Raw genomic sequence first — 12173 nt, forward strand, 5'->3', positions numbered from 1 at the left:
ATGATAAAGGATTTCTCTCTAATTCTGTTGGAGGTATATGTGTAGTTTATTAACATCTATAATTGGGGTACAGTTTTTTTTTAACGACTTACAGTTTAGTTGGATTTAGATGCGGGTTACAGGGTTAGTTATTTACGAATCCTGTTAAAAGTGTTAATGTGTTCAGGAAAATATTAGGACCCCTTTCTCTTTTTCCACATTTTGTTACGTTACAGCCTTATTTCTGAAAATGTATGAAATATTTTTTTCCCCCTCATCAATCTATACATAATGCCGTGTAATGACAAAGGGAAAACAGATTTGTTGAAATTTTAGCAAATGTATTAAAAAGAAAAAACAGAATGTCTTATTTACATAAGTATTCAGACCCTTTGCTATGAGACGCGAAATTGAGCTCAGGTGCATCCTGTTTCCATTGATCATCCTTGAGATGTTTCTACAACTTGATTGGAGTTCACCTGTGGTAAATTCAATATGATTGGACATGATTTGGAAAGGCACACAGCTGTCTCTATAAGGTCCCACAGTTGACAGTGTACGTTAGAGCAGAAACCAAGCCATAAGGTCAAAGGAATTGTCCGTAGAGCTCTGAGACAGGATTATGTCGAGGCACAGATCTGGGGAAGGGAACCAAAACATTTCTGCAGCATTGAAGGTCCCCATGGTGGCCTCCATCATTCTAAAATGGAAGTAGTTTGGAACCACCAAGACTCTTCTTAGAGCTGGCTGCCCAGCTAAACTGAGCAATCGGAGGAGAAGGGCCTTGGTCAGGTAGGTGACCAAGAACCTAATGGTCATTCTGACAGAGCTCCAGAGTTCCTTTGTGGAGATGGGAGAACCTTCCAGAAGGACAACCATCTCTGCTGCACTCCACCAATCAGGCCTTTATGGTAACGGCCAGACGGAAGCCCCTCCTCAGTAAAAGGCACCTGACGGCACCTAAAGGAGAAACAAGATTCTCTGGTCTGATGAAACCAAGATTGAATTCTTTGTCCTGAATCCCAAGCGTCACTTCTGGAGGAAACCAGGCACCTCTCATCACCTGGCCAATACCTTCCCTATGGTGAAGCATGGTGGTGGAAGCATCATGCTGTGGGGATGTTTTTCAGCGGCAGGGACTGGGAGACTAGTAAGGATCGAGGGAAAGATGAATGGAGCAAAGTACAGAGAGATCCTTGATGAAAACCTGCTCCAGAGCGCTCAGGACCTCAGACTGGGGCGAAGGTTCACCTTCCAACAGGACAACGACCCTAAGCACACAGCCAAGACAATGCAGGAGTGGCTCCGGGACAAGTCTCTGAATGTCCTTGAGTGGCCCAGCCAGAGCCCGGACTTGAACCCGATCAAACATCTCTGAAGAGACCTGAAATCAGTTGTGCAGGGATGCTCCCCATCCAACCTGACAGAGCTTGAGAGGATCTGAAGTGAACAATGGTAGATATTCCCCAAATACAGGTGTGCCAGGCTTGTAGCGTCATACCCAAGAAGACATGAGGTTGTAATCGCTGCCAAATGTGCTTCAACAAAGTACTGAGTAAAGGGTCTGAATACTTATGTAAATGTGATAATTCAGTTGTTGTTTTTTTAAAATATATTTTTCTTTGTCATTATGGGGTATTATGTGTAGATTGATGAGAAAAAACAACATATTTAATACATTTTAGAATAAAGCTGTAACGTAACAAAATATGGAAAAGGGGAAAGGGTCTGAATTCTTTCAGAATGTAAATCACCAACATGTGGAGTAGGTCACCGCTTTGTTTCTACAACAGCCTCCACTCTTCTGGGAAGGCTTTCCACTAGATGTTGGAACATTGCTACTATAACAGCCTCCACTCTTCTGGGAAGGCTTTCCACTAGATGTTGGTACATTGCTACTATAACAGCCTCCACTCTTCTGGGAAGGCTTTCCACTAGATGTTGGTACATTGCTACTATAACAGCCTCCACTCTTCTGGGAAGGCTTTCCACTAGATGTTGGAACATTGCTGCAGGGACTTGCTTCCATTCAGCCACAAGAGCATTAGTGAGGTCAGGCATGGATGTTGGGCGATTTGGCCTGGCTCGCAGTCGGCGTTCCAATTCATCCCAAAGGTATTCGATGAGGTTGAGCTCAGGTCTCTGTGCAGGCAAGTCAAGTTCTTCAAACACCAATCTTGACAAACCATTTCTGTATGGACCTCGCTTTGTGCACGGGGGCATTGTCATGCTGAAACAGGAAAGGGCCTTCCCCAAAAGTTGGAAGCACAGAATTGTCTAGAATGTAATTTTATGCTGTAGCGTTAAGATTTGTCTTCACTGGTACTAAGGGGCCTAGCCCAAACCATGAAAAAGAGCCCAAGACCATTTTTCCTCCTCCACCAAACTTTACGGTTAGCACTATGCATTGGGGCAGGTAGTGTTCTCTCGGCATCCGCCAAACCCAGATTTGTCCGTGTTTCCACTGCTCCAGAGCTTTACATCACTCCAGCCATTGCTTGGCATTGCACATGGTGATCTTAGGCTTGTGTGCCGCTGCTCGGCCATGGAAACCCGTTTCATTAAGCTCCTGACGAACATTTATTGCCTCCAAAGGCAGTTTGGAACTCGGTAGTGAGCGTTGCAACCGAGGACAGACGATTTTTACACGTTATGGTTTTCAGCTCTCAGCGGTCCCGTTCTGTGAGCTTGTGTGGCCTACCACTTCGCGGCCGAGCCGTTGTTGCTCCTAGACGTTTCTTACAGTTGACCGGGGCAGCTCTAGCAGGGCAGAAACTTGACCATTTGACTTGTTAGAAAGGTGGCATCCTTTGATGGTGCCACGTTGAAAGCCAACGAGCTCTTCAGTGAGGCCATTATACCGCTAATGTTTGTCTATGGAGATTGCATGGCTGTGTGGTCGGTTGTATACACCTGTCAGCAACGTGTGTGGCTGAAATAGCCGAATCACCTAATTTGAAGGGGAGTCCACATACTTGTGTATATACAGTGTAGCTAGTAACATCAGATTACATGTTAGAGGTCTATCAATAGGATATACTGTCTACATCCATTATTAGGTGATAGACCATGTACTTACAGGGGGTTCCCTTTGGAGACACACTCCAGTTTAAAGTACTGTCCTTCCTGAGGGATGATCACGGAGTGGGAGATCTCCACATGGGGGGCGTCTGGGACGAGAGACAAGAGACATTATGAAACATCATCCATAACTAGTGACTGAAACATCCTGATCCTAGATCTGTGGTTGAGTTCCTATCCAATTTCATTTAAAATGGTAGGATCATCTGATCCTAGTTATTTTTTGTATATGTTCCTCAGGTTCCAGAACTCACAATGGACCTCCAGGACCTCTGTGACCTGGTATGGGTTGGAAGAAAGAGAAACGTGCTCCACACTGCAGGTATAGGCCACCCCGTCATCGCTCTGATCCACCTGCAGCTGCAGACTGCTCTTCACTGTGAATGACTTCCCTGTGGCGTTCACCTCCTTGGTGCCTGTTAGATAGAAACACATAGACATTCTATTACATTCTATTATTCTATTCAGGAACTCTATTACATTCTATTATTCTATTCAGGAACTCTATTACATTCTATTATTCTATTCAGGAACTCTATTACATTCTATTATTCTATTCAGGAACTCTATTACATTCTGTTATTCTATTCAGGAACTCTATTACATTCTATTATTCTATTCAGGAACTCTATTATATTATATTCTATTATTCTATTCAGGAACTCTATTACATTCTATTATTCTATTCAGGAACTCTATTACATTCTATTATTCTATTCAGGAACTCTATTACATTCTATTATTCTATTCAGGAACTCTATTACACTCTATTATTCTATTCAGGAACTCTATTACATTTTATTATTCTATTCAGGAACTCTGTTACACTCTATTATTCTATTCAGGAACTCTATTACATTCTATTATTCTATTCAGGAACTCTGTTACACTCTATTATTCTATTCAGGAACTCTATTACATTCTATTATTCTATTCAGGAACTCTATTACATTCTATTATTCTATTCAGGAACTCTATTACATTCTATTATTCTATTCAGGAACTCTATTACATTCTATTATTCTATTCAGGAACTCTATTACATTCTATTATTCTATTCAGGAACTCTATTACATTCTATTATTCTATTCAGGAACTCTATTACATTCTATTATTCTATTCAGGAACTCTATTACATTCTATTATTCTATTCAGGAACTCTATTACATTATATTATTCTATTCAGGAACTCTATTACATTCTATTATTCTATTCAGGAACTCTATTACATTCTATTATTCTATTCAGGAACTCCATTATATTCTATTATTCTATTACATTCTATTATTCTATTCAGAAACTCTATTATATTCTATTATTCTATTCAGGAACTCTAGTACATTCTATTATTCTATTCAGGAACTCTATTACATTATATTTTTCTATTCAGGAACTCTATTATATTCTATTATTCTATTCAGGAACTCTATTACATTCTATTATATTATTCTATTCAGGAACTCTATTACATTCTATTATTCTATTCAGGAACTCTATTACACTCTATTATTCTATTCAGGAACTCTATTACATTCTATTATTCTATTCAGGAACTCTATTACATTCTATTATTCTATTCAGGAACTCTATTACATTCTATTATTCTATTCAGGAACTCTATTACATTCTATTATTCTATTCAGGAACTCTATTACATTCTATTATTCTATTCAGGAACTCTATTACATTATATTATTCTATTCAGGAACTCTATTACATTATATTATTCTATTCAGGAACTCTATTACATTATATTATTCTATTCAGGAACTCTATTACATTCTATTATTCTATTCAGGAACTCTATTACATTCTATTATTCTATTCAGGAACTCTATTACATTCTATTATTCTATTCAGGAACTCTATTACATTCTATTATTCTATTCAGAAACTCTATTATATTCTATTATTCTATTCAGGAACTCTAGTACATTCTATTATTCTATTCAGGAACTCTATTACATTATATTTTTCTATTCAGGAACTCTATTATATTCTATTATTCTATTCAGGAACTCTATTACATTCTATTATATTATTCTATTCAGGAACTCTATTACATTCTATTATTCTATTCAGGAACTCTATTACATTCTATTATTCTATTCAGGAACTCTATTACCTTCTATTATTCTATTCAGGAACTCTATTACATTCTATTGTTCTATTCAGGAACTCTATTTAATTCTATTGTTCTATTCAGGAACTCTATTACATTCTATTATTTTATTCAGGAACTCTATTACATTCTATTATTCTATTCAGGAACTCTATTACATTCTATTATTCTATTCAGGAACTCTATTACATTCTATTATTCTATTCAGGAACTCTATTACATTCTATTATTCTATTCAGGAACTCTATTACATTCTATTGTTCTATTCAGGAACTCTATTACATTATATTATTCTATTCAGGAACTCTATTACACTCTATTATTCTATTCAGGAACTCTGTTACACTCTATTATTCTATTCAGGAACTCTATTACATTCTATTATTCTATTCGGGAACTCTATTACGCTCTATTATTCTATTCAGGAACTCTATTACATTCTATTATTCTATTCAGGAACTCTATTACATTCTATTATTCTATTCAGGAACAGCGTAGGAGTTAAAAACCTACAGGAGGGTATCTCTCCAGGAACAGGTTCGGAATATAAATGTGGAATCCTCCCCCTCTCCCTCTCATCCCTTTACTGTGAAATCCTCCCCTCTCCTCCATTTGTTTTAAGATAATCTTCCCTTTCTCATTCTCCCACTTGTCTCCAAGACCCATTCCATCCCCGAAACTTTTTGTCTTCTTCCCCCAGAAACAAGATTGATTTGTTTTGTATCTTCTATTTTCCTCGGGTCTCTGATGTCTTCTCTGTTTAGATAAGTGGCTCTTAACTTGAAACCTGTATTGAGCCAGGAGTCAGAGAGGAGGCAGGCAGAGTGTTTACGTGTGAGCTAGTGGGTTGGAGCATTGCCCTCTGTCTGTCTGTCTGTCTGTCTGTCTGTCTGTCTGTCTGTCTGTCTGTCTGTCTGTCTGTCTGTCTGTCTGTCTGTCTGTCTGTCTGTCTGTCTGTCTGTCTGTCTGTCTGTCGATATCTTGTCAAAGCCTTGTGCGTGCGTCTGTGTGTGAATGCGTGAGAGGTAGTATCACCTCTCCAGACGTCTTCAGTTTGCTGCCTCTATGGTTCGTCCAGTTCAACTAGACAATATAACAGACATTGATCCTCTATGGTTCGTCCAGTTCAACTAGACAATATAACAGACATTGATCCTCTATGGTTCGTCCAGTTCAACTAGACAATATAACAGACATTGATCCTCTGTGGTTCGTCCAGTTCAACTAGACAATATAACAGACATTGATCCTCTATGGTTCGTCCAATTCAACTAGACAATATAACAGACATTGATCCTCTATGGTTCGTCCAATTCAACTAGACAATTTAACAGACAACTGATCCTCACAGATTAAATAAGATATGTTGAGAGAGAGAGGGGGGGGGGGGGAGTAAAATCCGCTATTTCTGTGAGTCTATGAGCATTTTCATACCATGATATTGGTGTGATCTAATACTAACACGTGTTCAGTGTTTTTGTGCGTGGTTCAAAACCCTTGACAGTCTTACAGCAAACAAATCTCCAATACTATTGAATGTATTCCAATATGGGCCTTAAACCCCTTTAATAAAAGGCTGAAGGTTGTAGCTGTACAGCGATGTGCACTCAGGGTAGACAATAATCCATCAAAATAGCCTGTTATGAAAAGCCAAATGAAAAATAAAAGGATACATACATTTTCAAATATTTTTTTGTTATCTAATATTTATTTTCAATGATTCTGGTAGTTTTTAATGCTCAGAATGGACTAAAACTGATTAAAACTTGAAGAGAGGCGCCGGGTTATCCATTGCCTACTTTCCCCTTTGTTGAAATTGCATTAAAATCCCATTACGTGTCTGTTATTTGGCATTAACATCTAGCCCGCTAGCTATTCATTCAATAGTTTAACAAGATAATGTGCTAGGTTAGCTTGTTTGTTTAATAAAACTGAGTGTGACTGAGCGTGACAGAGTGTGACAGAGTGTGATAGAGTGTGATAGAGTGTGATAGAGTGTGATAGAGTGTGACTGAGTGTGACTGAGTGTGACTGAGTGTGACTGGGCGTGACTGAGCGTGACTGAGCGTGACTGGGTGTGACTGAGCGTGAGTGGGCGTGACTGCGCGTGACTGGGCGTGACTGAGTGTGACTGAGTGTGACTGAGCGTGACTGGGCGTGACTGGGAGTGACTGGGCGTGACTGGGCGTGCCTGAGCGTGACTGAGCGTGACTGGGCGTTACTGAGTGTGACTGGGCGTGACTGAGTGTGACAGAGTGTGATAGAGTGTGATGGAGTGTGACTGGGTGTGACTGAGCGTGAGTGGGCGTGACTGCGCGTGACTGGGCGTGACTGGGCGTGACTGGGCGTGACTGAGCGTTAATGAGTGTGACTGGGCGTGACTGAGTGTGACTGAGCGTGACAGAGTGTGACAGAGTGTGATAGAGTGTGATAGAGTGTGATAGAGTGTGACTGAGTGTGACTGAGTGTGACTGAGTGTGACTGGGCGTGACTAAGCGTGACTAAGCGTGACTGAGCGTGACTGGGTGTGACTGGGTGTGACTGAGCGTGAGTGGGCGTGACTGCGCGTGACTGGGCGTGACTGGGCGTGACTGAGTGTGACTGAGTGTGACTGAGTGTGACTGAGCGTGACTGGGCGTGACTGAGCGTGACTGGGCGTGACTGGGCGTGACTGGGCGTGACTGGGCGTGCCTGAGCGTGCCTGAGCGTGACTGAGCGTGACTGGGCGTTACTGAGTGTGACTGGGCGTGACTGAGTGTGACTGAGTGTGACAGAGTGTGATAGAGTGTGATGGAGTGTGACTGGGCGTGACTGGGCGTGACAGAGTGTGACAGATTGTGATAGAGTATGATAGAGTGTGATAGAGTGTGACTGGGTGTGACTGAGTGTGACTGAGCGTGACTGAGTGTGATAGAGTGTGATAGAGTGTGACTGGGCGTGACTGGGCGTGACTGAGTGTGACTGGGCGTGACTGAGTGTGACTGAGTGTGACAGAGTGTGACGGAGTGTGACTGGGCGTGACTGGGCGTGACTGGGCGTGACTGAGTGTGACTGAGTGTGATAGAGTGTGACTGGGTGTGACTGAGCGTGACTGGGCGTGACTGCGCGTGACTGGGCGTGACTGAGTGTGACTGGGCGTGACTGGGCGTGACTGAGCGTGACTGAGCGTGACTGGGCGTGACTGGGTGTGACAGAGTGTGACAGAGTGTGATAGAGTGTGATAGAGTGTGATAGAGTGTGATAGAGTGTGACTGGGTGTGACTGGGTGTGACTGGGTGTGACTGAGTGTGACTGGGCGTGACTAAGCGTGACTGAGCGTGACTGAAGCGCAGCGTAGGCCCACTGAAATGCCAGCAGTTAGCTGGCACATCACAACCAGTCTGTCTCAAAATTAAAATCATCTATCTTTCTCACTATCCTTTGCTCTGTTTCTCTCTCTCACCCTTTCTCTGTTGCTCTCACGCTTTCTCCTTCTCTCTTTCTCCCCCCTTTCTCCCCCTTCTCTGTCTCTTTCCTCTGCCTTTAGATTGTGGGCAAAAGATAATAGATTGAGTCCAACAACCCACGTACTAACAAGACTCAGTACTAGTGCTAAAAAAAACTGCATTCTGAATAAGGGTCTTTCTATAAATTAGGGTACCAGTGAGCATTTATTGTAGTGGACAACTGTTTGGAGCAAAGTAATGATTCATAATTTTCCTTTTTTTGTCATGTGAATTCATAAAGATATAAAGAACATAGATATTCATGCAATATAATTCATATGAAGGGAGAACATAGATATACATCCAATATAATTAATATGAAGGGAGAACATAGATATTCATTCAATATAATTCATATGAAGGGAGAACATAGATATACATCCAATATAATTCATATGAAGGGAGAACATAGATATACATCCAATATAATTCATATGAAGGGAGAACATAGATATTCATTCAATATAATTCATATGAAGGGAGAACATAGATATTCATCCATTATAATTCATATGAAGGGAGAACATAGATATTCATTCAATATAATTCATATGAAGGGAGAACATAGATATACATTCAATATAATTCATATGAAGGGAGAACATAGATATACATCCAATATAATTCATATGAAGGGAGAACATAGATATACATCCAATATAATTCATATGAAGGGAGAACATAGATATACATCCAATATAATTCATATGAAGGGAGAACATAGATATTCAAACCCATGTTTAAACCTTTTCTCATATATGGATTCTTCACAGATTTGGCAAAAATCGTGTGACATAAAACACTTTCACTTTCTTTCCTTAAATGTATGATAATGCTGTTTGTTGTTATATCATATACTAAGCATTTAACAATTGAATTTCGCATTGGCCTGGATCCTGTGAAATTCCTGGATATTGCTGTCAGAGTTTTTTTGGTATGGCGATCTGGGAAGTATACTGTAACCTCGTAACATTTCGCATTGCCCTACAATATGCTACGGTGTGAAAACAGTTTCCATAGGCAAACATATCCAAAAATAATGTATATGATTGCAAAAATCCAATGCTTCAAACAGAAAGAGTAACTTTAATATGATTAATAAAACAAAAAATCGATACTGTCATTATCGGTGTTCTTCAATAATTATGCATAATAGTTGTTTGATGCACGTTTGCTGTCTAGCTGTTAAAAGTTACGTTGGGGACATTATTGCCCGACGTCAACTGATTCAGGAAATGATTTTCTGACTTGCGATCAAGTAATAAAGAGCTTGTGTGACGATACACGTGACTGAACAGCCAAAGTGCGGGAATTAAGGTTGATCAGGAGGATTGACAGAACATTTTGGTTTCTATGTTGTTATGGAGGTCAAGATAACTAGCCTACTTCATGGACAATATTAAAATCAAGATTCCTGAGGTAAGATTAAGGTCTGTGTGCCTTTTGAAAGCTTGTTTTCTGAGTTGAAACATAGCAATCGGGAACGTGAAAATGGCTTGTTTGTTCGTTTTTGAATAGAAATGTAAAAAAAAAAAAAAATTGCTTTTTTTTTTCTTTCATTTTTGCATACAAAACCAAAAACAATTTGATATTTCAACGTTCAAATGTGGGTGGGGTTAAATGTGGAATGCCTGGTCAAGTGCACAGCCAACACTTCCTGTTCTATCAAAGTAGGAGGTCACCCTTTTAACTCTATTCTATGAATCTGAGAGTCTATTATCTATTAATGAATTGATTAATAGCTGCCCATACCAAGACACAGTGCCAAGATAAGGTACGATTTCAAAATGTCTGCATAACACTTAGTGTGTATTGACTTATTAATGAACTGCTGTTAGTGTAAACGGTTTGGCTGACTGATATATCCTAACTACCTAGCTATACATCAAAAACAACAGTAAATAGACTAGAGATATGCCCTAGCTATACATCACAAACTACAGTAAATAGACTAGAGATATGCCCTAGCTATACATCAAAAACAACAGTAAATATTGCTAGAGATATGCCCTAGCTATACATCAAAACACCAGTAATAGACAGAGATATGCCCTAGCTATCATCAAAAACACCAGTAAATAGACTAGAGATATGCCCTAGCTATACATCAAAAACAACAGTAAATAGACTAGAGATATGCCCTAGCTATACATCAAAAACACCAGTAAATAGACTAGAGATATGCCCTAGCTATACATCAAAAACAACAGTAAATAGACTAGAGATATGCCCTAGCTATACATCAAAAACAACAGTAAACAGACTAGAGATATGCCCTAACTATAGTTAGTCAGTGGTTACACCTCTAAAGCAAGGGTGTGATTGGTAAATATATCCTTTCGCTGTTTCCAGCAGGTCTCCAGCTACCCAGACCGGTCTGATCAGCCATGATAGGGTGTAGTGGGTGTGTCCAGCTACCCAGACCGGTCTGATCAGCCTGATAGGGTGTAGTGGGTGTGTCCAGCTACCCAGACAGGTCTGATCAGCCTGATAGGGTGTAGTGGGTGTGTCCAGCTACCCAGACCGGTCTGATCAGCCATGATAGGGTGCAGTAGGGTGTGTCCAGCTACCCAGACCGGTCTGATCAGCCATGATAGGGTGTAGTGGGTGTCTCCAGCTACACAGACCGGTCTGATCAGCCATGATTGGGTGTAGTGGGTGTGTCCAGCTACCCAGACCGGTCTGATCAGCCTGATTGGGTGTAGTGGGTGTGTCCAGCTTTCCAGACCTGTCTGATCAGCCTGATAGGGTGTAGTGGGTGTCTCCAGCTACGCAGATCGGTCTGATCAGCCTGATAGGGTGTCAAAGTTGTGTCCAGGTTACACCTGTGCAAATCTGTGTGTGTGTGTGTGTATAGCAATGGAATGAAACATCCAACCAATGGCTCAAGTGTGGTGCTGTAGGTCCACCCCACACCCAAAGGAATGTGGGGTCCAGTCTAGAAACAACCGCTAGCCACTAGTCACTTTGTAGAGATCTGAGAGAATTGGTCAGGTGTAAAGGAATATCGCCAAAATTCCACCAAGCCTATTAGAGGGTGAGGTGGAGCTCTCACCCTGTCACCACCCATCAATCCCTCTCAGATCTCCACAAGTGTCAAGACTCTGGACAGTAGGGGCTAGGGGTTGTTTCTGGACAGTAGGGGTTGTTTCTAGACAGTAGGGACTAGGGGTTGTTTCTGGACAGTAGGGACTAGGGGTTGTTTCTGGGCAGTAGGGGCTAGGGGTTGTTTCTGGGCAGTAGGGGCTAGGGGTTGTTTCTGGACAGTAGGGACTAGGGGTTGTTTCTGGACAGTAGGGACTAGGGGTTGTTTGGACAGTAGGGCTAGGGGTTGTTTCTGGACAGTAGGGGCTAGGGGTTGTTTCTGGACAGTAGGGGCTGGGGGTTGTTTCTGGACAGTAGGGACTAGGGGTTGTTTCTGGGAAGTTGGGACAAGGGGTTGTTTCTGGACAGTAGGGACTAGGGGTTGTTTCTGGACAGTAGGGACTAGGGGTTGTTTCTGGGTA

The 12173-nt window shown here is 41.1% G+C and overlaps 1 protein-coding gene across 1 annotated transcript in view; it reads right to left on the reverse strand.

Moving 5' to 3' along the window:
* The window catches only part of LOC120018938 (cell adhesion molecule 2-like), a 149138-nt gene that overhangs the window by 42602 nt on the left and 94363 nt on the right, over positions 1-12173 (reverse strand). The window contains exons 6-7 of the mRNA XM_038962150.1: positions 3315-3476; positions 3059-3149 (exon numbers count right to left, since the gene is read on the reverse strand). Of these exons, the coding sequence (XP_038818078.1) occupies positions 3059-3149; positions 3315-3476 (253 nt within the window). The remainder of the gene's footprint in view (positions 1-3058; positions 3150-3314; positions 3477-12173) is intronic.

The sequence above is a fragment of the Salvelinus namaycush genome, chromosome 23 (assembly GCF_016432855.1).
Source record: "Salvelinus namaycush isolate Seneca chromosome 23, SaNama_1.0, whole genome shotgun sequence".
NCBI classification, from domain to species: domain Eukaryota; kingdom Metazoa; phylum Chordata; class Actinopteri; order Salmoniformes; family Salmonidae; genus Salvelinus; species Salvelinus namaycush.